General features: G+C 36.7%; 1 protein-coding gene across 2 annotated transcripts; it reads left to right on the top strand.

Annotated features, from left to right (window-relative positions):
- Positions 1-1290: 1290 nt before the first annotated feature.
- On the top strand, positions 1291-25954 carry gad3 (glutamate decarboxylase 3). 2 transcript variants are annotated; one of them, XM_030159542.1, is made up of 16 exons: positions 1291-1444; positions 4298-4375; positions 6374-6480; positions 11179-11314; positions 13919-14009; positions 14553-14665; positions 15044-15159; positions 15708-15787; positions 16101-16155; positions 16380-16496; positions 18931-18995; positions 19304-19382; positions 20867-21016; positions 24127-24234; positions 24358-24447; positions 25046-25954. In XM_030159542.1, the coding sequence occupies exons 1-16, from the start codon at positions 1423-1425 to the stop codon at positions 25217-25219; spliced, it is 1581 nt and encodes a 526-aa protein (XP_030015402.1). In that variant the 5' UTR covers positions 1291-1422; the 3' UTR covers positions 25220-25954. The 2 variants fall into 2 exon arrangements, with proteins under 2 accessions (XP_030015402.1, XP_030015401.1); XM_030159541.1 differs by having other exon boundaries at positions 18928-18995.
- Positions 25955-26451: the final 497 nt, after the last annotated feature.

Here is a 26451-nt window from a genome sequence, read left to right as displayed (position 1 = left end):
AAGTCTGAATCACTAGATTACACACAACCTATTTAAGTCAGATCTGATATCGCAAAACTAGTGTTGAGTAAGCTTTATCCATCATTCCTGTAGCACTAATTTTGGTTGAGTAACTTTGCATGATATGCTCATAGAACAGTCAGGAAATGCTAGATGTTAATAAAAAAAAAAAGTCAGTTGTTGACTTCTCTGAACAGTTCCGATGCATCTTTCTTTGAGGATTTAGAAAGGGATGGGTTGTACCAAGGGCTGAAGAATGTTATGGGTCCTGTGTACAATTTACCTTTTTGCAAAGGTTTATAACTGCTAAATATGACATATTTCTAAGCTTAGTGAATAAAAGGTGTGGTAAATCAAAAAGGAATATGTCTGAATGTAAAATAGCGTCATGGACCTCTGAGTCTGTTATTCCAAAAATGTATATTTCAGCACATGCAAAGTCATCAGACAGAGCCTTGAAGAAAAATGTGAGGCAAATACTGTTTCACACAGTCATGCCCTATTCCTATCCCTATTTTACAGCTTCAGTTGTTTATGTATCTGGTGCAAAGTAAAACCCTATGCTCTGTTATTTTTATTGTATTGTACTGCCCTCTTGTTTGCTTTGAATGTACTGTAATCTTTTGTTTGACTCTAAATAAACTAATGAAATATTTGGATGCTGCTTGGCTGATGGAGACTGTTAGAGTAACATGTTATCATAGAGGGGGAAAAAAAGATGGATCAACATGTTATTTTCATTTATTTTCATTTCATTTATCATTGAGATACAAGTCAGCAATGTACACTTTGGCCCAAAACCACCTGCCAGCATTACTATACCCTTTTTTGTAGTCTAGGAATCAAAAACCTGTGCTTGAGAGCAAATTCAATTATGAATGAATTTTCTAAGGCAGATCAGTCTGGCACTACCCTCAAAATCATTTATTTGATATAGGTTGGTCTGATGTGGTTAGATAAGAGTCTTTATTTTTCTCATATCTAATTTGTTAATGCAACAAAACATCAGTGTGCAATTGTAACTTTATTGCTTCCTTTTTATTACTCCTGCTGTTATTTCAAATGTGCTGGTGTAATATGTTTTCTAGGCTGCAGTACTAAAATACTATTTCTTGAAGCAGTGATGTTTGGAAATGGGCTGGGTGCTGTCTGCCACCAGGTGGGGCCTTGAGTAAATTAATGAAATCAAATGCTCAATGTAGGTGGAGTGAAGTGTTTTGAATATGGAATTACACACTGCATAAAAGAGCATGTGAAGAATTGGGAAGTATTCAACACTGTAGGCAGAGCATCAGTTGGAAGTCTAAGTATAATAGAGTGACATTTCTGTAACTTTCATGATTTTACAGAATTACTGAGCTGACAGATTAAATCTACATACATTCCTTGGAAATCAGTAACCTGACATTACATCCTACTGATATGGATTTCTTGCAGATCCCAGGTAAGAACATTTTATTTCAGCTTTAATGCATAAGGACAGTAAACTTGGAAATATATGTGTAATTGAACCCACCATAGTGTGACATATGCCTTTAGAGTGGGCTTTTATTGCACAGTAGCTCCACTGTGTTAAATTGTCTTCTGTTAGATGAGTTGTTAGACATTAAAACAGTAGAAAATATCCAGTGACATTATATTTTAATGGATTAGCACCAACACAATCACCAAATTTAGGACAACTACTTGAGCAGTCTATGTAATAGGACTGGCTGGATTTGATTTTAAATGTTATATAAATGTATGCGTATACATTTGAAGTATTTGAATGGCCAGAACGGATATTATCATTTCGTTTTGTTATAAAACTTTGACTCTTGATAATCCTGAAATGCCATTGATCCATTTTAATATTTTTCATGGTTCTGAAATGGCAGTTCAAGTTATCTCTATAAAGCTAACCTTGAACACCAACTTGATAAGACCAATATGGATAAATGCCTCTAAAAATATGTTGAGGGACTTAATGAACCCAGTAAATTTCAGTGTTCATAAAAACACGTAACTTCTGTTTTTCTACAAAGACTTGAAAATGTTAATGTTAATCAATGTCGTCATGATACCTTCCATAGAGGATTCCCTGAGGGATGTCTGTGTTGTGCCAACTGCAAAGTGTTAAGTATATCTCTTTAATAGAATTTTCTAAAACTGAAATTTCAAAGAGTTACATTTTTGTCTGAATTAAGTTTCAGAAAATCCAAAGTTTATTTAATTACAGAGTTTAATAAATGCATCATACTTTGCACATATTATTGTGACTAACAGCTGAATTCCATTGTTCAACAGTCCAATTCATCCTTCTAACAAAGGTGCCACAACTAAAATAATTACAAACCCAATTCTTTAAAAAAAGAAAAATAAAAAAACAAAAAAACAAAAGGCATGCTGTGTCAGATGTAACTAAAAACAGAATGCAATTTCTCATAATCTCATGTTTTTATAGACAATAGATTTGAGAGAATGCACCTTTTAAATTTTAGTTTGTACTGTGGTTATTCTGGACCTTGGCTCTAAAAGTAAACCACTGCAAAAATGTCTCAACGTTGTAATACCACTGAATGCCACTGAAATGGACTCCAAAAAGCACTGTCACCCACTGACTTACATTCAAATTCTCTCTAAAAAAGTCAAGAACTTTTTTCCAGAACTCGTTCTAATCTCATTCTTTCCATATGGAACCTCTAATAAGTGATCTTGTGGTCCAAGGGCTATGAATTACATTAACACAATGTATGATGAATGGCAGGTCAGAATCCAATTAGTGACATCATGGTTCTGACTGTATTGTTTCTGTATCATGTATGTGTTCTTTGTTGAATAACTGAGCTGGAACTTACATTTGGGATGACACACTGTTCATAGACAGTGATTTATGGTCCTGTTCCTGAGCCCATGCAATGATTTTCATCAGTTATGCCTGGTTTTAACACCGTACTGCTGGAGAGGCCGAAGATCACATTGATCTAATATTAATTTTCTGTCTTGTTATTGAACTCTCAAATTCCCCTTGATTCTCAGAATCTTTTGATTATATACTGTATGTGCTGTAGATGATGAGATATTCAACGTCTTTGCAGTTTGACATTATTCCACAATTTTCATATGCAGTCGAAAGTGACAAACCTTTGCCTGTCTTTACTTGCCTGACAGAAAACACCTCTTATTTGTTTAGGTATTTTTGCTTTTTGTTTCCCTGTTCTGACATTTTGCTGCTATCTAATTCAAATATGTTTAATAATTCAATATATTTAATGTACTGTGTAGTGAGTAAAATATCTATATCATAATACTGGAAGGTCTCAGAATGTGTGTGTGTGTGTGTGTGTGTGTGAGTATCTGCACAGTTTTGACAATTTGAGATATTTTTAACTGGCCAATTTGGTTGCTACAGTTGAGGAATAGTCCCATCTCCACATTAAATATCTCGACAAGTTGATAGGACCAATATTTTGGGAGATATTAGTCATTTTGGAATACAGTAGCCCTATTTTCACGTTGCTCAGTTGGACGGAAGCTCAGTATCACATTGCATGATGGAAAATTAAGTTAAAAACAGGAACAATGCCTTTACTAACTTCAGTCACTAGATATTGTTATTAATATGACCTGTGGTTCCCCATGGGTCAACGCGCTAGTCTTATATATATTATCTTATTTGCAACTGATTGCAAGCTGATTTTATGTACATATTACACAACATCCCAACTTTTTGGAATTGCATTTGTATGTTCTGAGACCAGCATTCGCACCTGGTTGGGTCAGAAAAAAAAAAAACTAGGGGAAAAAAACTGGGTAAATAAAATTGATGATAACTTCGGGGAAACACACCTTAACACATTCTGTGCTTTGGCTGTTCCTTTAAGTCGGGAAAGTTACACTCAACCATGTTCACAGTGTAATGTATAACCTATACAGTCTTTTAAAATGTATATAAAGTTTCTGTTTTCATGTGCCACATTGTTACACACAAACACTCTCTTGGTAGATATTGTATTTGTGAGATCTGGTAACTCAAAGCACTACACTTTTATTAATTTGAATATTATGCAGATTGAAGAGTTATTCTTTAACCACTAATATCATTGATGTGTCCTTGCCAGAGAGAGAGAGAGAAAGACTGGCTGAGCTATGATCATTGCGGCCTCCTGTCCTACTGTCATACTGTGCATGTCTCAAAATTTTACTAATAAATTGTTATTTTGGAGATTGTGATACAGATTTCATGGTTGAAGTTTGTCCTGTACAGCTCAGTGGGTCATAAATTAGTTCATGGTCTTAACATGTTCTATATTTCCAGACAAAAAAAGTGATAATCAGGAGGACTTAACAGCAGTTAGAGAGAGCACCCCTGACTTCAGCAGCCTCTACAGCAAAGGTGAGAATCAACTATATTGGTTTCCAAGAAGATCCCTGGCATTAGTATTAGCAATTAATATTAGTACATGGCACACATTTGGAGCAGTGAGCTGCCACTGAAGGTGCTTAGGGACCAACTCCAAATCTTTATCAGCACCTTGGTCAAAAGCACTGACAGGAGAACTACACTATATGGACTTGTATTTATTGGGGGGGTGAATCCAGAAGACCCAGGAGAAAGTCTGCATGGTTCTGAAAGAACAGGTAAACTTAATTCAGAAAGGCTCTGATATGTGAATATTACAGTTGCATGCCATAGTTTTATCTTGATAATGCTTTTATCATCAAGCAGACACGGAACATGTGTCATGGTTTTCACACACTCTTTTTATTTGTGTTGTTCATATCAAAGTTTGATGAACTTTTTATTAAGCTCCATGCTGATGGAAATTTAGAGGAAGATTTTAATAAGCACAGAAAACATTTTAAGTAAGCAAGTAACCAATGACAAAGAAGATCAGATCAGCTGGAAAAGCTGCAGTGGAAGACAAGCTGTCTGCACAACATGTCAGTCTCCTTCAAATTTGGGTGAGAAATATGGCATGCTTTAAGTTAGCAACAAAGGATTTGTCTGTTGGATACTTTCTTAAAGCCCAAAAGTTAATGTGCACACAATGTGCCCAAAATGGCAAAGGATTTCAGATGTAAATGGAAGTACTGATCTTCCACTCACCTGGGTTTCTTATTTATTATACAGTCAGGGTTTAATCACATGAGAGAGAAACTGTTATGTGAAACAGATGGGGAAGATCCCACCAGCTGTCAGAGGTGTAGCTTTTACATTATTTTTGAAGTGGGGATGTTTTACGAAGGACTGGGTTATGAATGGTAGGTTGGAGATGTTTATCTCTCTGCATAATGTCTGTAACTCAAATGTACAAATCACATATTACAAAATAATGCATAGACTGCACTACATGGGTTAAAGAATGTTTAAAATAGGCTTTACAAACTCACAAGCTTTGCACACAGCACACCAGAGACACTTATTTGCATGCCACCTTTGTGTACATCTGTATCAAACAATTGTGGTACAGTGTAACTGCTGAACTCTCTGTCCTTTTAGACTGCTACATCCCACTGTCCCTAAAACTGTGTCTCTTAGGAGATCTAGCTATAAATCTTAACGTGCCATCCTGATAGTCGTACACCAGGACTGCATGACAATCCTAACCATCATCAAGAGATCTGTCACAAGAATGGGAAAACAAGGAATTCACTCAACACAACATTTTTGGAAAATGCTTCTGCATGATCATGTGTCAGTTGACAAGTGCCGCCTTTATTTTTTTACTTTATTTATTTTTTTTAGCCCCCCCCCCCCCCCCCCCCCCTTCGGAGGACAACTTTATTTTTAATTACAGCTTGTTTTTAAGTAACAATCTCAAACTTTATATTTACATGTTCGTCTATTCCTTGCTTGTATACATATACATAGAGGGAGGGCTTAAATAGGTGAACGTGAACAGGGACAGGACGAGACAAGACACTGGGACAAAACAGACATAAGACAAGACAGTGGAACAAGCCAGTTAAGTGGTTGCTGTTGAAAACATAACCACACATGTAACAAGGAAGAGAAGACAAAAACAGATACTGATTACAAATTCATCATTATACATTGTTTTGTGTGTGTGTGTGTGTGTGTGTGTGTGTGCGTGCGTGCGTGCGTGCGTGCGTGCGTGCGTGCGTGTGTGTGTGTGTGAGGAGAAGTACCGTCTTCATAAACAAGACCAACACTGAACATTGTAATGACCCCTCAGACACTTCCCCGAAAGGCATGAAGGTACAGGTTGCAGGGCTTAGTGTTTGCGCTGTTCCATCCTATTCCACAGCTATTGTAGAAGACAAGACTTGTCTCTAGTTCTGCTAATATTTAGGTTTAGACTTGCTGAACGTATGGTAAGTCAATACAATATCTGCTAAATAAATGGAAACGTTTGCTTATTTGTCACAGATCTGCTTCCAAAATCAGGAGCTGAGGAGATGACCAGGGGATTTCTGCAGGAGTTGTTCAACATCCTACTGAGTTACATCTGCAAATCAAGTCAAAGAAGCTCAAAGGTACAAAAGTGGTATTACTCATCATTAGCTCTGGATAGCTATTATTGATTCATATCTAATTTGTACTTCCTAGTATAGAAAATAAAATTAAGTTGAAATAAATTAAATGTAAATAAATGAATGAATGAATGAAGGCTTGACTGAGTAACACTGAGAGTTAAGGAAGTCAAAAATAGAAAAATGTTTTTAACACATAGACAGAAGTCCCCACCTGAAGTCACCTGACTCCAAGCAAACAATCAGTCAGAGATTCACCAGCACCTAAATCAGCTCATTGTTTTCTTTTGTGCTGTCTTTGTGTTCCATTTCCTACAATGAACCATGTGCATCCTGTAATTTTTTTTTGCCTAAATCATTATTCAAATAATATCAAATCATTTATTTGATCTAGTCATAGCCTCAGTTCTGATCAGTGATGGGAGTTTTTGTGGGGATGGGAAGTTGTTGTTTTTCCTGCTTGTGTAAAAAAAGATTAAAAAAAAAAAAATTCAATGCTTGTTTCCAGTTTTTGGTTTGTTACAGGAAAATCTCTTATCAAGGCATTATTAGTTATTTAATGTACATCTTTCACTTCAAAAGTAAATTACAGCATCTGCAAAAGTTACAGTTAAGATGTGTATTGCATAATAAAATATATGCTTTTCCATAATGCATTTTGTTTCCTTTTTCACAATAGTGTTCAAAAGCTTATTTGCTTTGGCCATTTATATCATTTAGTTTTTAGTAACTTCAAGTAAACATTGTCCCACACTACCTGGTCAAAACAAAAACTCCCCACCTGGTTTTAACTAGGCAAATATATGAGAGCCCTTGACTGGATAATAACTCCAATGATTAATATGCTTCAGCTGCAACAAGTTCTTTTACCCGAACTGATGGAGTGAGTAGCATAGCTGAACTAACACACACAGTCTGAGCTAATATAAGCAGCAGTCATCTCAGAGTGAAAGTTTTATACCTTATGTTTATATCTGCTCTTCAGCTATTATTATGTATTTGAAGAAAACAATAAGAGTGCACTATGAATTAACTGCATATCTGTCTGTATGGATGTAAAAAATCCCACACACAATGTGTATGCAGTAAGCAGGGCCGGACTGAGACTCATTTTCAGCCCTGGAGTTTCATACCTCAGACCGGCCCACTTTAGATCACGACCGATTATTATTAAAATCATGCAATTATAACCTTACATGTTAGGTCTACACACTGTTCTGCAAAGCCTTCTAATTCAGTGTATTTTCTAAAATATTTCCAATTCAGAGCAAGTAAAGGTTGCTTCACAATGTGGATTTATTTCAAAAGTGAGTGCACATTGACATCTCCAACATTATTATTCCTCACAACACAACAATAACAGAATCTATATTTTTGTTCTTATAAGTGCTAACATTTTTCAAACCTTTAAAATGTTTGAAATGAAATGAAAGTATAAAAATATTAAAACATTTAAAAAAAATTAAAAAATAAAGCTTGCTGCACTTTCTAATAACTATTATTTTTGTATCCTCTGCAACAAAAGATTTCCATCACAACTTACTTGCGGTTTGTTCCATCGATGCTATTGAAAACTTTTGGTATAGTGATATTAGGGGTTTGATGAGAATGATAAGAAAAAAATATGTGTATCCTGTGACTGAGGGTGAGCAAAGCAATCAAAGCTAACAACAGACTCCTCTTCATCTCTGTCATTTGTGCCTAGTGGTTCAGGGTTGTGCTGCTGAGCTGCTCCTCTGTCATCAGTAGACTCTGCTCTCCCTTTCACACTTCCTCCAGTTTCTCTAGACTCGCCTGCACCTGGATCACAATAAAAAAATAATATCTACAGACATTTGGACTTACTGAACCAATTCTGATCTTTACGCTGGCTAAATATGCAGGCTTATTTAATATTACTTTATGCTATTGCCTTTCAGTTGTGAGCTTTGTGTATTTACTGTCTCACTTTTAATAATAAAAAATAAAATAGGCCAGTATTATCGTTTGGGTATAGAAAGTGGTTTTAGTGGAACTAATGCTTGTTCACAGTCTGTTCCAACAGCTCACCTTTTCCTTATATCCTGACAGGAACAATCCCCTCATCACTACTGGCTCCTGGCTCTGCTTCTGACACTAAAGCACATTTTAAAAATGGTCCTAATTCTCAGCACAAATCTTCTATTTTCAAAGCCTTGGTGTCAGTTTCATTCATGTAGTGCTGAATCATCCAGCATCTCAGAGCACCTTTCATATTTAACAGGTCTACACCATACTCTTCATTGTAGCCTATTTATTCTAATCCTCTTCCTCTATGAGCAGTCCTACCTGCCCACTCTGGACTTGTGGGCTCATGGCTGGTGTCTGGTACTGGATCTACTTTCTGACTCTGAGGAGCTACAAGACAAAGTTTCCCACCTACGTGGCGTTGCATCATACTATTATTTAAATGACATAACGTTATGTTCCACGTCACAATGCCACATAATTCACTGACTCGATAATTAACTAACTTGAAAGGTGGTTTACCCGTTTCATCGTCCTCATTAGTTGTTTCCAACCGGAGGTCGTTTTTGTGAAAAAGTTGCAGATTTTGGCACATTTGGCTGCATTTGCTTCCACAGCTTTCCTCTTTTTAATTCTTGCCTTCTCCACACCACCTTTGCTCTTTCTATTATCCATGTTTCAAACAGCAAACACAGCTGAGCATCGACATAGCCTACAGAGCACAGATCGTATATGCTCCACAACTACAGTATAGAGCTACTAACAAGGAGATGTTACGCCAGGTCACGGTGTGTCCGCAAAAAAAACAGGAAGAAAACAAACAGTTTACTGGTAGAGGGGGTGGGGCCCAGGAACAGCAGCTGCAGATTACGTGGTCAACTCAGTGCTATGACTGAACGCCGGCCCCAAAAAATAAATAAATAAATAAAATATTAAATACATATTTAAAGTGAACTCCGGCCCTCGCGGCCCAAATATTATACCGGCCCACCGGGAATTGTCCCGGTCCTCCCGATTAGCCAGTCCGGGCCTGGCAGTAAGCATGTAACTGTATGACAATGTGCGTTAAGAAAAACATTTGAAATAGTCATCGCAGAGTGAAGCATGTCTGTGCTTTATTTTGACATTATAGATTAATTAAAATCGTAAATTCATCAGCATCAAAGTTATTATCGCCAATCATTTGACATTGAGATGTCACGGACCTCATGGTAAAAACAGTTCAACCTTGTACTGATATTTTGGCCCTTTCCCAGTGATTGATCATGACATATTTAGTATCAATAGATTCTTTGAAATATCAGGATTGTGAAGCTACCACAGTATCTGCAAAAAATCTATTCAACATACCTTGAAAACAGTGATGTTAATAACAAATGATCAACTGTCACCTTACAGGGGGTTAAAATTGAATAAATGAAACAGAGGTGGTTAATATTCAGGCCATAATGAATGACGAATCAGTCTAATTATAATGTGGCCTGCCATTTGGTGCATTTGAGTCAGATTTAATACCTTATAAAAACTATTTGATCTTGAAAAAGGGCTGGCTCATAATTCTTGCTTAGTTACTTAATTCAGTGCATGTACTAGGAAAAAAAAATCTCAGGTAATGCCATGCATCAGAAAGGTGCCCAGCCTGCATGAGATTATAAAATACAGAGCAGAATAAGTTCACAGTCAGACAGGAAATGCAATACAAAACATGACTCGTGTGCCTTTGTAGGCATAGCCTAGCAAATGGTTTATTGGGAAGCAAACATATATTTAAGTGAAATATGTTTGCTATGTAATAAGCCATTTTTTTCACAACACATTTGTTCACAACACATTTTATGCAATAGCTAATGTTGTTATTTTTCTGCAAATAAAAATAAAGGTTAGTGACAGCTGGCCATTTGACTTGACCATGCTAGCAATTAGAAATTTTCTCAATGTAAAGACTAAACTAAGATCACATTTATCATCCTTGTCTTGTACCATGGGACAAATATGCGTGACAGATACTGATCATGTGAGCATGGAGGCCCACCGAGATGGTTTTGTACATAGGGCCCAGAATGTCATGCTATGCTCCTGAAGGGCAGTGATCTGGGTTTGCTGCAGTGAGTCAGGTGTAAGTTCAGCAACAATTTGTGTCCAAATGACAGACATAAATGTGACATTTCATGAAGTTTTTGGAAAAATGCCATTTTGTGCCATAATCTAAGCTGAAGCTAAATATTACAGTTTGGGACTTTTTTGGGGGCCAGGCTGTGCAAGTTGAAACAAGTCAAGGTCTTTTTGACTTCTTCAAAAACACTTAACACTCAATTTTATAGATAAGCTCTTACTAAATACTCGATAGACTCAAAAAGATTATGTAAGTTCATTTTCTGAACCACTTTTTCCTTGAGAGTGTTGTTGGGGTTACCATTGTGGGAAGGCAGGGTTCACCCTGGACATCTACCCAGTTCATCACAGGGCTGACACAACAAACAACCAGTCACTCTCACATTCACACCTATGAGTAATTTAAACTGACCAGTTAACCTGTTAGTGCATGTCTTTGGAAGGTGGGAAGAAGCTGGAGAGAACCTGAAGCGAACCAACATAGACACTGGGAGAACATGCAAACTCCACATGGAAAGGCTGATGTTGGAATCAAACCCAGGATGTTCTTACTGTGAGGCGACAGTGCTAACCAGCCAACACTTATAATTTATTTTGTTACAGGTCCTGGACTTCCATCATCCACACCAGCTGAAGGAGGGACTTGAAGGCTTCAATCTGGATGTGCCTGACCAGCCAGAAACACTTGAGCAGTTACTTGTAGACTGTAGAGACACACTAAAGTATGGTGTCAATACAGGTGAGTGTCCATCACACCTCCCAGTTTTGCAAGAGAGAGTACATGCATTTTTCTTTTTACCTATTTGTCATTTGATACATGTTATTTGTCAATGACAGTCATTTTTGTTAACTTGGAACCCTTAGTTGCATTTGTGTTTTGGGATGATTTCCCAGACTACATGTAGAAACTTACTGAAAACTACAACTGACCTACGAGACATATTTATCAGAAGTGTTTAAAACATAGATTCAATGTGTCAGAAAACAAGAACTTGTTAAATTCATATTCAGATTAACATTTTGGAAGTAAAAAGTAAAAAGACCCATTGTTATACATGGGTGTTATTATCGTAATATTATAGTGTCTTAAATAAAGTTTTCAAAATATTGAGGAGGATGAATCCCCCTGCCTCCTCCCCTGAAAATTATATCAGTGCATTTGTGTAAATATAGCCAACAGTCAGCAACTACACATATACGGACAGAACAACTGCTGAACATAGATTTAGAACAGTCTATCTAAATATTTTCTACCAGTTTTATTAGTGAAATTAATGCAGTGCAAATTTAGTAATGTCAACAGCAACTTATGTAATCAACTTATAGCCCATTCACTGGGAAAACAGAGATTATTTACAGTTACTGAACTAAATGTGTGCTTGTCACTTTGTGACAGGGTCAGATTTACTAAGGCAGCACAGCCAGGAGCTAGTGGACTTATATTACCTAGACTAAAATAGCAATAAAAAATAAATAGATGAATAAAATTGCTGATCTGTTCATAAGGTATATCAGGATCACCTTGATCACAAGGTAAATGCATACAGGAGGGGGAGATTCATAAAAGAGAAAACTAATAATGTTACAGCGCATGATGCAAAGGTCAGTGATATTTGCATGTTGTGATAGCATGGAATTCTGACTTCCATGATTCACAACACCGTGGTCAAACCCAGTGGTGCAGAATCCCAGCACCATAAAGTACAAGTCCTGCCATGTATTTGTTCCAACCATTAACTGAACCAGCCATTTTGATGAACACAATTCCTCATCCATGTAGATGGATAAGTAGTGGAGTCACCTGTGTTAAGTGAACAGGTAGAACCAATACATGGCAGGACTTTTACTTTATTGAGCTGGGATTACCCATTACTGGTCAAACCTGACCGGTAGATACATTTATTCTATATGGTAGATGGGCTATGGGTTGAATTGTTTCATAGTCGACCTGCACCTACAGGATATCTGTCATTCAAGTACATTAACCTGAGTTGAGAAAATTCTTTCTTCTGGTGCCAGTTCTCGGTTCTCAGCAGCATCTCCTCTGTATACACTGTAAGCCTGGATAAGTAGAGTTTACTCAAAAAATTTGAGGCAAGTGATTGCACTTAAATGATTTGAGTAATGATCAACTAATCAGTTGGTTTAAGTAGGTTCAACTTTAATGCTAAAAGTATTGAACTTAAACTATTAAGTAGAAAACACTGAAAGACAAGTTATTTGTACTTTGAATCTGTTGTAAAATCAACCCCACTATCCAACCATTCAACTCAGCATTTTAGGTTACACTAACTAATTTTCCTAATTGCAGCTAGATTACTTAATAACTGATTTTACAACAGTTTTTTAAGAAAATCAGACTCTAAATTCAATTCCTGTCCAATAGAGTCATGAAATTATTCAACTTAATACTTTCTACCATGAATGTAAGGTGGCTCAGTTGTATTTGTCAATACAGCTGGTGCTTTTAATTTCACAAGACATTGAAATCTTCATAGTGCATTAACAGGTTTAGTTGAACAGGAAAGCTATTGTTCTTCCTCTGGCTCTGACACATGGTGCAGCTCTACAAAAATACAAAAACAAACACAAAAAGGCCAATAAACACTGGCATACACACATTAAATCCAAATTAACACTAACACCACAACCCCGCTGAACCCCTGCACATAAAAATAACACATTTTCAACAACATGCCCAATACCCACAATGCAAAGCAAAGATAAACAGGTGTGGTCATGACTAAAACTTAGTGATTTAATTCCATTCAACTTAAACTTTTTCGTACTTTCAACTATGTCTACAAATTAGTAGAATATACTTAACATTTTATAGTAACATCATAAAACTTAAATCATTTAACTGCATTGTAATTAAAGCATTTTAGTAAATACAAATTCCAGGCTTACAGTGTAGAATGTACTTAACATTTTATAGTAATGTAATAAAACTTAAATCATTTAAGTACATCGTAAGTAAAGCATTTTAGTAAATACGAAGTCCGGGCTTACAGTGTATAATTGTTACAGTCCGGGCCAGGTGCAAACCAGTTAAGACATGCCTTTAAATTCACGTCTAATGGTGCAATTACAAGTAAGTTGAGAACTGTGAAACTTGGCAAACCATGCTACATTTCATTTACCTTCCTCCCCAAAAATTGTACTTTGAAATACCAAATAAATAGAAAATAAGGTCATGCACAAAACTAACAGCATTCATGTCATTGAGTGCTAACTTTGCCCTGCCCCCCTTGTAAATCTACAGTAGTTTTATGATGGCAAACAAGGGTTTACAAAGTGTTAGTAAGTTTTGCTCTTGATGTTTAATGTGTTATTTCCTCAGGCCATCCCCGTTTCTTCAATCAGTTGTCCTCAGGTTTGGATGTGATTGGTCTTGCTGGGGAGTGGTTGACCTCTACAGCTAACACTAACATGTAAGATCTCTTCACTACTCAAAAACACAGGGCTTCCCCACAGACAGAGTAAGGTTAGGGTTAGCACACAGATTAATTGATCTTCTCTCCTGTGTTATTGCACATACACTCTTGTTTCAAGGGAGCAGTCTCCGAAAGTATTATTAGTAAGCAAAAACATGAGACTTTTTTAACTCTTAATGGTGGAGTTGCTCTGCCCTCTATTTAACATTTCTTGCTAAAGCAAAGGACGTGAAGTCTTTCAAAACCCATCAGACACGTTGAAAAAAAATATGTTTTTGTCGACACACAAATCATCATTTAAATAAGAACAACAACAATATTATGCAGTGTACTTCATGGAATGAACTAAAGAACAAGTCAGTCAAACATTGGAGAGGTCTGTTATACCAAAAAAAGACTTAAAGGTTTGTTTATGCATGTGATTAGAGAGAGACTATGTGCAGGATTTTCATACACTCTCAGATGCACTTCTCATTTTAACAGGTTTTATTCTCTCACAGTAATACAATTTTGACTGGACTTATTAAACATTTTTGCCAGGTTCACATATGAGGTGTCTCCTGTTTTTATCCTCATGGAAGAGGCTCTTCTGAAGAAAATGCAGCAAATTGTGGGATGGTCTGGTGATGAGGGAGATGGACTCTTCTGTCCAGGTAAACAGATGACAAAATTATACCATAGAAAATGGAAAAAATTATCTATCTATCTATCTATCTATCTATCTATCTATCTATCTATCTATCTATCTATCTATCTATCTATCTATCTATCTATCTATCTATCTATCTATCTATCTATCTATCTATCTATCTATCTATCTATAGGTAGATAGATAGATAGATAGATATAGATATATAGATATATATATAGTGTTTGTGTGTGTGTGTGTGTGTGTGTGCGTGTGTGTGTGTGTGTGCGTGTGTGTGCGTATGTGTGTGTGTGTGTGTGTGTGTGTGTGTGTGTGTGTGTGTGTGAGAAAACAAAAACCAATGGCTGATTTTTGTCTGTTATTTTTCTGTGCCTTTCTCAAGGAGGCACGATATCCAACTTGTATAGCATACTGGTGGCAAGATACTACTTCTACCCTGAGGTTAAGACCAGAGGGATGGGAGCTCTGCCTCAGCTGGCCCTTTTTACTTCAGAACATGTAATTACTTGTCTTCCCCATTTCAACTCTATTTGTCTTCAGTTGTTTTGTTTTTTTTTAATCTAAAATAGATCTAGATCTAATTTTAGTGAGTTACTCAATAGAGTAAAAGAGTTTGTCAAAAGGTTTCCACATTCATCTGTTTATCTGTGCTCACTGAAAGCCATTTCTCAAATACTAAAAATGCCCTTATGAGTCCGTCTGTTCAACTCAAGGAACAATGTTTAAAACTTAGGGAACTAAAGCAAAAATAGATGTAAATGATGTAAAACTAAAAAGGTTAAAGGGAGTAAAGGTGCTCCAGCCTTGGTTAGCACACTGTTTAGTTATGTGCTGTTAAAACACAATTGTAGACTCCCTAATGTGTAGTGTGCCTTATGCCCATGAGCATTTGGCAATTTCTTGGGTACTTTGGAACGTGGGAAACGCAGCATAAGACACAAACAAATCAGCCAGCTACTTCCGTTAGGTGAAAGCTGAATTACCTGTTTGTGGTTTCTCTGAAGTGAGACAAAAGCTTATGAAGGGCTATATTTTTACCCCTCCAGAGTCACTATTCTCTAAAGAAATCTGCTGCTGTGCTGGGGATGGGCAGTGAGAATGTGGTCCTTGTGAAATGTGATGAAAGGTAGGTGTGGCACACACTAAGTACACATGTGTTAGAAGTCAGTGAGATGCACGACAAAAGAGATGTTTGCTCACCTGTTGCAGCCCAATGAATCTACACATGTGCACTTTAGAAATGTGATAATACACATGGGGCACCAAGTTCTTTTTTTAAACACTTTAAAGTATTTTAATGTTGAGATGTCAACAGAATCCATTTTCCATCCAGTACGCATGTTGACCTCATTTAGAGAGTAGACAGTCATGTATATGCACTGACGAGTCACTGCTGATTTAACTCAACTAACTGAAACTTTAACTTTTTATCCTTTAAGAGGCAAAATGATTCCCATTGAACTTGAGGCTGCCATTATTGCAGCAGAAAAAAAGGTAAGAATTAAATAGTGAATCTGTGAACACAGTGTATTCCAATATATGTTGAATCATTCCTTTCAGTTTGTCTGACTAAAGACACCCGGCAACGTTTCATAGTTTTTTATATTCTTCAGAGTACAGCGTTTTGATGACGCTTGTGGTTGTGCTAAATTGTGTGAGAATATAAATGAACAGCTAATTAGTATTTGGGTCATCAATCTCAGTTGTTGTTGCTCTAGGGTTTGGTTCCATTCTATGTGAATGCGACAGCTGGCACAACAGTGTATGGAGCCTTTGATCCTATTAATGCCATTGCAGATATCTGCCAAAGACGAACACTGTGGATGCATGTGGATGTAAGTTGAACCATACTGTACCTTTGTCTCTCTCTCTCTCTTTTCTCATGCATGACCACACACCAAGGCTGTAATCATTGAGTCAACAGTGAAAGGCACTACATAATGAAAGAAAAAATTAATAAATGTAGCTGTATTGGCAAAATGCAGCAACAGATTAGACACTGTTGGAGTTAGGGTTGAAAATAACCTTTCTTTCTGGAGCTGAAAATCCAGCATCAGCATCACCATCACCCATTCTCACTCCCAAGTTATTGCATGTCTTTAGACGTCAAAAAATGGCAACTAAAACCAGGTCATAAGTAGCAAAAAGCCACATCTTGTTCCCAGTTGTTTATTTTTATACATTTTGTCATTTTATTTCTCGTCTTTTACCTTCTCCAGATATTTTTCTAACCCTAACCAAGTTCTTTCTTTGCCCAAACCCAACCTGATCATAACCATGGTCTTTGTAAAAGTCACTTCTCCAGTTGTGACTCCCTGGTTAACCAACAGTATTTGCTGAGTTGGGAATACGAATATGTAGAGTACTAAAACTAAACAAAAACTCAACCAAAACTAGTCAGTTCCTCTGAATCCAAATAAAACTACTTATGCATTTTAATACTTACTAAAAGGAAATTCATGCCAGTGCATGTTTGCCTGTTATAACTTAACAGATTTCAGTTTTGTTTTACAATATATCAAGGGGACAGTTTGAGAATATCTAAGTAATGGCTTGAATGTCACCCCAATTATATATTACAATAATCAACAATTTTTTTTTTTTTTTCATTCCTTTTTGAATCAAATCATTTACAAATATCATGTTTGTCAGATTAATTACAAGTCAAGAAAGTCACAGTTTGTTGTAAAACTGTTGAAGTAAAATACATAAATAGAAAGACAACACCTGAAAGCGGCAGAGGTAGCATCATCATAATAACCCGTTCAGAGGGACTCTGAAAATGTCTCTGCAGCCTCAACATGACTAGACTTGGTGGTTTTCATCTTTTTAATACTTTTTCACCTCTCGTGAAGAAGAATGAGGTCAGTATATCGAGGTAATAGCCACTTTGGTATTGTTGTCATGTATGTCATGCGATGAGAGATCCAGCCCACAGAGCCATTTAACACTTAATTAGATGTTATGTTAATGCTTTACTGTTTCTTTACAAGCTACAACTTTTTTAACTTGTGAAATTATCTTCATAATCATATCTATACATCATATGTGTAAATGCATGTTAATAAGTCTGTGGAATATCCCAAGGAATGATGACCAAACTTAGCAAATGGCTGAAACTATCTCCACCTGGACACACCATGCACATCCTGTGTTTTCAGAGACAGCTGCAGATATGAAACTTTGTCAGTCACGACCCGTGGAGTTAGTCCCCTGCACAACACACCTAAAACACGTTTGGTAGCAAGTAGAAATTCTGCTGTTCCCCAGCAGTGACTAGATCTGTACACCACACACAGGTGATTTTATGTGTGACTGAGCCTGACAGGGACAGAAGAGCCGATCAGTTGTCACAGCCAATCACAATCAGAAACAGTTTACTGTTTGTAAGGGCACCTGCACAACCTAGACATAGAGATGCTTGGCCAGGGAGTTGCATTTTGCTGTACAGTGTACCCCAAAGAGCTTTTGGGTAAGAACGGGCTCTCAGGGAATAGATAGGTGAAGCTGTTTTACTGATATACCTTGCATGGCCCAGTCACCACCTGATTTAACTAAGCAAATATGAAAGAGCCTTCCACTGGATAATTGCTGCAGTGATTAATATATTCCAGCTGGCATCATGTTATTCAACCCTAACTGATGCAGTGAGTGACTTAGAATGGAAAAAGGTCATGTGGTCTAATGAGCCCAGATTATCCCTATTTGAGGGTGACAGGTGCATCAGCGTGTGTGAAGAGAGGCAGATGAAATCATTCCTCCATCATACTCTAGTGCCTGTTGTACAAGCTGATGGGGGAGTATATGGGGTTTCCTCAAACAATCAGGCCTAGGCTGCATGATGTTATGTTTCCAAAAATTAGGTCATTAGTGGACTACCTGGATGGCAGCAATGGAGCAGTTTCCAATGTGGCAATACCAGGATTTATCAGACTTACAAAGGTTTATGAATAAGTGGTTCAGAAAGCCTGAGACATTATTGCCAAATATGGATGGACCACCAGAGTGTTTAGATCTTATGCTAACTGAGAATCTGTACGATGAAAAAATACTGATGCATCTCTGCACAGAAATAAATATTGTGACATTGCATAAGCACTGTGGGGCATAAATGATACCGTGGTAAATATGCCCTGTAATTCAAGGCAATCCAACAACAGACTGCATTACTTTTTTTGGCTGTGCAGTGTATCTCAATATCTTTAAATTTTTTTTTTTTTTTCTTCTTTTATTGATTTAGTGGTTTTCTAACTGAATCTTGTCCAGCAGGCAGCATGGGGTGGAAGCCTGCTGATGTCAGACAGACACAAGATGAAACTACAGGGTATTGGACGGTAACTGCATGAATTTGTAGTGTTGAGTTTTATCTTTAAGCAGAGCCATGCCTACACAATGGTTATTTTAAGAAAAAAATGTCATCACTGCTGAAAAATGTGCTGCTCAAAGCTTGATTTTGATGTTTAATTGTAGTTTTTTGGAGAAAAGTCTCATAAACACAATGGGAACCAAAATTTGGACTACATTTTTGTCTCCCAAACTGTAGAAGAGCAAGCTTTGTTTCTCAGTCAACTCAAATATAGAAAACACTGTGTAGAACTGTTCATTGAAATGATTTATCTTTGTCATTTGGTATGTTTTCTAGAGCCTGGTCTGTCACTTGGAATCCGCACAAGATGATGGGTGTCCCTCTGCAGTGCTCTGTGATTCTGGTCAAAAAGAGAGTGAGCTATCGTCTACTTGGTCTTTTATTTCAGACATGCAAGAAGGAGTTACACATATTATGTTCAAGATTAAAAGAAGACAGGAACATTCCCTTTTCTGTCATACAGGGACATCTCAAAAAATTAGAATATCATAAAAAAGATCAATATTTTTTGTCATTCATTTCAGAAAGTGAAACCCATATATTATATAGACTCATTAGACATAGGGTGAAATATTTCAAGCCTTTACTTCTTGAAATTTTGATGATTATGGCTTACAGATAATGAAAACCCAAAATTTAGTGTCTCAGAAAATTGGAATATTGCATTAAATCAATAAGATTATATATATATATATATATATATATATATATATATATATATATATATATATATATATATGTGCTAGTCAGCAATTAAAATTTTTACTCGCAATTATTCGCATGGATTTCTGCGATTAATCACAATTAATCACATAGTTATATTGGGGAGGGGTGGAGGTTGCCGGAAGGTATTTGGTAACAGATATTTGTGATTTCACTGTGTTTGATAATGCATGTATAATTGTAAGTGGAAACATGTTATAATTTTTTTTCTCTAATATTTATTTTCTTTGTGGAAAAAGTGCATTGGGTCATTTGGGTCATTAGAGGGGAAGAATTTTGCCAGTCTGGCAACAGTGTTGAAAAGAAACAAGTGATTGTTCTTTTATTTTACAGAAGAATTATATATTGTTTTGGCATCACAGGGGCTTTATATGTTATGAAACTGTTTCCAGGCTAGCTGAGATTCTACTAATCTGGAGGTGTGTCATTTCCTTTCCAACCTTTGCAACATGTTTTTTTTTTTTTTTTTTTATTAGATTTTTAATTGCACCATAAAGTTTGCCAAACCCATAGCAAATGCCTTGCTTTTCAGTAGGGCAACTTTTTTTTTTGCCATGATCCAACTTTTACATGTTTTTTTTTTTTACCTGTCACATCTTTCACCCAATTTTTCCACTCCTTGCATCATTATAGCATTTTTGTCTTGTTTTTTACTTGCCTAGTGTTGGTTTCATCCTGGATATTGTTTTCATCTTATTTTTCATCTTTGTTTTTATCTTTCATTTGTTGGGTGCGATATGCACCAATGAATTTATCAAGGTGCTCTTATTCTATCACTTTTGGTCAAAATCTTTAGTCTTAATTGGATTTGATAATAGGAAAGCATGCTATGATGCAAAATTAAATGATTTACCTAAAATGCATCATAACTAAACTAAGGCTGAAAAGTACAGGTATTTGTGTTAAAAATGTAGGAAGTAAAAGGGGAAAGCTGTCAGAAAAAGAAATATCTAATTAAAGTTCAGGTACCTGAAAACTCTCCTGATGTACAGGAGATGTATTTGTACTTAGTTTGATCTCACCTCCTTTCATTTTGTTGTCATTATATTAACTATATGCCACTGTTATATTGTTGTTTCTGAATAATCTGAAACTGACACTGGTCATTCTCTGCAGGGGCTCTTACATGACTGTAATGAGTTGGGGGCTACATACCTCTTCCAGATGGACAAACCATATGATGTGAGCTATGACACTGGAGATAAGAGCATTCAGTGCGGCCGACATGTTGATGTCTTCAAACTCTGGCTCATGTGGAAGGCAAAGGTATGGATGCAGAAATGTCCCACTGGTCTGATATAAGGTCAGCATACTAATGGTACTTTCTTCTCAGCCACCACTAAAGTACTTAAAATCCTGCCTAGCATGATGTTTAAGTTTTTTTTGTTTGTTTGTTTGTTTTTGGGTTTGTTTTTTTTTGTTAGGCTTGGCTTGTAAATGTTTTTCCACTTTTTCCCTTAACAACATTTTATGGTATGGTTTACACATTATGGGTAACCTCTAACAGGAAGTCAGCATTATGATGAGCACCTTTTAGATTTAATATCAAAGTGTGTTTTGTGCCTACCCCATTTGGTCCAGGTTTTCCAATTAGAACCAAACCAAAAGTGCATGTGTAAAATTTAACCCAGACATCATAGTTTCCCATACAGTCTGCCTTCTACAAAAAAAAAGAAGAAAAACAAACTGAAGATAGAAGAAAAGAATTAAGCAAAATAGTAAATGTTCATGTCAGAAACATGGCCATCAAATGGAGACACAACACACACAGATGATAAGTTTACTTCCAAAATGACAATGTGAACACAAAACAAATCAGACCAATGTGACAAAAAATTGACCGTGCTTTGGACCTTAAATTGCTGTATAAGAGGTGATACCATTTTTGATAATATGACAATGCTGTCATGTTGTAAGAATTCCTTAAAAAAAAGGCCCTAAAAGAACAAACACATTTGCTGCTTGAACAAAGCACCATGCAGTTTATCGAGAATAAAACCTCTCTCAATCATTTTGAAAATGCTCCCATTAAAAACGCAAAGTTCATCTAAAATCAGAAATCACTGTGGAAAACACCTATTAGTCTGAGCCTGAGCTGTTCAAATACATCAGATAAGGTCTGGGTTTTTTTAGCAAACAGTGAAGAAGTGACATCCAGAGGAGGAGGACGAAAGACAGGAGGTAGAGGTGGGAAAGGGACAAGATCAACGGTGGCAATCAGGCAACAGATAGGATTGTTTGATGTTGATATTTTCCTCACTGTATATCCAGGGATAGAATAGAATAGAATAGAATAGAATAGAATAGAATAGAATAGAATGCCTTTATTGTCATTATACATATGTACAACGAAATTGTAAGAGACAACTCTCTAATGGTGCGTAGTGCAAACAGTTTAGAGAAGAAGAAAGAAAAGAGTAAATATACATACAGAATAAAAACAGGCATGTCACCAACCAAGAAACAGTAGAGATAAGTATATATTGCACTTTGACCCTGGCTGAACACTATGAATATATGTTAAATATATGTCCTTCTGTGAGGTATTGTCATTGCAGTGTGTTCAGTACCCGTATTGCATTTGGGTAAAACGTACTGCTAAATCTGGAGGTGCGGGCTTGGATGGACCTGTACCTCCTCCCTGAGGGCAACAGTGAGAACAGGCTGTGTCCGGGATGTGAACTGTCATGGGTGATGCTTCTGGCCCCGCGCTCACTGTATATCCAGGGATGATATTACAGTTTATGTGGATGAGCTATTGCTATTGTCATTAAATAAGCTCAACAGACCAAGGACCATGGTTTTATGATTTCATTAAACCAGACACAGTCATATTAAGTGGTACCAGGAATAATACACTCAAACCTAACCTCAAGTTGTAACAGCATTATAATATGTGAGAATATGCTCTGAGATGCTAATGGCTGGGGCTTATATCACAAAATAGGACTAAGGTAATGTTGAGGTAACTTCTAATTTAGCTCAGGATATCTGGTATAACAAAGATGCTTCTTACCAGTACAAATCTCCACTGTAACATCCCTGTAACACAAACCTGTTTAGGACAAAGTTGTTGTATGTTCATGATCAAAACATCTAGTGCCACCTACTGACTACTGGATTTTTAAAAAAAAAAGAAAAAGAAAAGAAAAAACTCAGATAGTTAGAGGGTCTGTGAGGAAAGAAATAATAATACAGAAAATCAAGCCCCAAAGTATAATGTGAAAACAGAGAGCATACATTAAAACAGGGGTGTCACACTCATTTTAGTTCAAGGGCCACATACAGCCCAATGTGATCTCAAGTCGACCAAACCAGTACAATACTAGCCTAAGAACCTGTAAATACTAATCCAAAATGTTCTTTTTATTTTCCTGTGAGAAATTCCATTATAAAAATGTGGATAACCTGAACAACCATGTGCAACCTGTAATTTCTAATGAAAAATAAGTGCAAATCCAACAAGTTTATGTCTCAACTTATCATTATCACTTACAGATCATAGTGCATCTACAGATGCACAAAATATTTAGTACAGGCAGAATATTGATAAAATTGCATTTCATTATCTTACGACACTTCAGGTTGTAAATATTTGCTCGGGTTATTTGCATTTTATTGTGAAAGGATAGTTTGTAAATGTAAATGTTTTGGTAATGTAATTTTCCTTTTCTCACATTAAACCAAGATGAAAATGTTGATTTATAGGTTATGATGATAGCATTTTAACTCAAATTGGTCTGTATGTGGCCCCAGAAGTAAAATGATTTTCATACCCTTGGTTTAAAATATCTTCAGTGTAAATTTTGCATTTCACAAATTCTTCCCACAGACCAGATTGGACCCTTTGGCTTTGGCCCAGAGGCCGTATGTTTGACACCCCTGTATTAAAATATTTAATTTGGTGACAATATAATATTTGATAGTGAGTTTTATGCTTGCTATTTATTACTTTGACAATTTAAATTCTTCATATTTGGTAGCACAGTGTCTCAGTGGTTAGCACTGCTGCCTCACAGCAAGAAGGTTCCAATTTTGAACCCTGGTTTGACAGGTACCTTTCTCTGAGTTTGCGTGTTCTCCCCAACTCATGTGGGTTACCTCTGGGTTGGAAAGTCTCCTCCACAATCAAAACATGTACACTATGCTCCTTATATTTACTTGGATGGGTTAAATGCAGAGATGCAGACATTTGAATGTCTCTACAGAGAGAATAAAGATTACCTTTAAAATGAGTTTGTTCTTCTTATGAGAAATACACAGCTGATCTTGACCTGTCTTGTTTATGACCAAACACAAACATGGACAGGGGTAAAAACTGTGTTTTTACAGGTGAACATACAGGACCTTTATGTCTTTTTTTGTTTGGTTTTTAGGGTGCACAGGGTTTTGGAACTCAGGTCAACAAATGTCTCGAGAATGCTGAATATCTGTATGATCAACTGCAGAAGAGGGGAGATTTTGAACTAGTCTTTCAAAACAAAGTAAGACATGAAATGAGTTTTCCATGGTAACTTGTCAGCCAAGTGCAATCTAATTATATTGAAGTGTTACATTTTCCACTTTCAAATGGAATTAATACATTTCCTTTCTGCCCCTGTCACCAGCCAGAGCACAGCAATGTGTGTTTCTGGTACATCCCTCCCAGTCTCAGAGGCCTGACCCCTGGACCTGACAGGGACACAAGACTCCATCAGGTCAGTAAAGAACAAAGCAGTGGTTCCTTTGGACTTGTGTAGTAGTGATCAGGGACCACAGCTACAAAACTGCTGTTACTCTTAGGTATGTTCATCCTGAGTTAAGCATGTGCCTGGTGCATGGCTATCAAAAGAGAGATAGGAAGTATCCATTCCATTGCAAAGCACAGGTTGTAGACAAAACCATCACTATCTTAACAGGAGACCACTACACGCTGAAACATACAAATACACCTCACAGCTTTCATTCTTAATTAATAGGATCATTATGTTAGAGTTTTGAAAAAAGACTAATGCAAAACTATAAACATCCAAGAGAACATAATCTATCACCCTAAGGTCATAACAGGCAACACTCAAATCTTGAGCTAATGCTCTATCTCTCTTTTGAACTGTAAATGTATGAATACACTTACTTACTGACCAGTATTTCATTTTCCAAGTTACTTGACAATGAGTGATGATAATTTTGAGCCTCTGGTCAAAAACTAAAAATATCTTCCATCTGGCAAACCTGGTTATTAACAGAATAGTTTGAGGGAGAGGTCATCTCCTATGAATTTTGTAACTAAGTTGTCTTCCTGTCTCATGCCTTCAGGTGGCCCCAAAGATCAAGGGCAGGATGTTGGAGAAGGGCAGCGTTATGATTGGCTATCAGCCTTTGGGTCCCAAAGTCAATTTTTTCAGGTGTGTGTTCTCCAACCCTGCCACACAGCAAGAAGACATCGACTTCCTTCTGGAGGAGATTGCCCGGCTAGGCCGAGACCTGTGACAGAGTACTTTCTTTTGTGTCACAACACTTTATTAAGATGGTGTGGACTCTTGTAACTGATGAATTTTCCTGCAAATTATAGGCACTTCTATTGTAAACACTTCGCTTGTTAAAGTTTCTGGGCTGTCTTATTTTTATATGTTTGATAATAATTTGGAAATTGAAGTCTACAAAGTAAACACATGTAACCATTGCTACACTGCTTTAGTGTTAACTAGCTTCAAAATTTTGTGGGTCTTTGTTGGTTGTCTAGCATTAGTTAAGTCCCACCTGTAATTTTGTAACTTTGACAATATCTTTGACACAGCTATTACACAAATGAAAGTGTTAAGTGCAAGGAGCTACATCTACTTAGTCAGTACTGAAGCTGCCATGTAGCTCACTTACAGTTTTTTGGTGTATTGGATTGTGCTCTGGGGACTCAAAGGCGATTTTAAATTTGGTGCTTGTGCTGAACAGAAGTATCACAGCCTATTTTACTGTAGCAGTTTTATTCAGCAACATCACCCATTTTTCTAGGATGATTTTAATAACTTGGTACTTTTACATTCTCCATCAGTTTATACTGGAAATTGAATGTTTTGTTTACTAGTTTTACATTTTTACTGTTAAATAGTCAACGATTCTGCTTAGTTTGTGTGACCTGCTTGCATTGTGCTGCCAAGGATCCTTCAGAAAAAAAACCTGCATTGGTCAATTTTCTGACATTTCTGTACAACTTCCTCTCAATGTTGAAACATGTACAGTATAAAATAAAATTTAAAAAATAAGCATTATGAGCTTCATGAGTATTTTGGTTTGAACATGAGGGGGCACAGTGCATAGCCTGAATAGGCTCAACCTACTGTGAACAAAAAGTGTGTCCTGACAGTCCTTGGACGGGTTTCGACAGCCTGTAAAAGAAATTAAGGGGACAGCAAGGTAACAATCAGTTCAGTATCAATATCTCCAAGCTTGCTGACATCTTTCTAGCGACAACCTCCATGGCAATTTACACTGTAAACCAGTGGTGGCTTGTCAATAGAGGGCGCTAGGGCCTGACACCTGTCTCATGAAGATAACTGACATTTTGTAATGACTTACAAGGTCAGGTATCAATACTTTTTGCTGATTGCTCATTGTTTTTCATGAGAAAAGAGTATTAGAATTCTCCTTGTAATATTATTTTATAACAGTACACATGAAAGTGTTCACTGGGTACAGGGTGCTTTAAATGATGGAAATCCCTGTGC

The sequence above is a fragment of the Sphaeramia orbicularis genome, chromosome 17, assembly GCF_902148855.1.
Source record: "Sphaeramia orbicularis chromosome 17, fSphaOr1.1, whole genome shotgun sequence".
In the NCBI taxonomy this organism is placed as follows: Eukaryota; Metazoa; Chordata; class Actinopteri; order Kurtiformes; family Apogonidae; genus Sphaeramia; species Sphaeramia orbicularis.
This window is presented reverse-complemented; position numbering and strand designations above follow the sequence as displayed.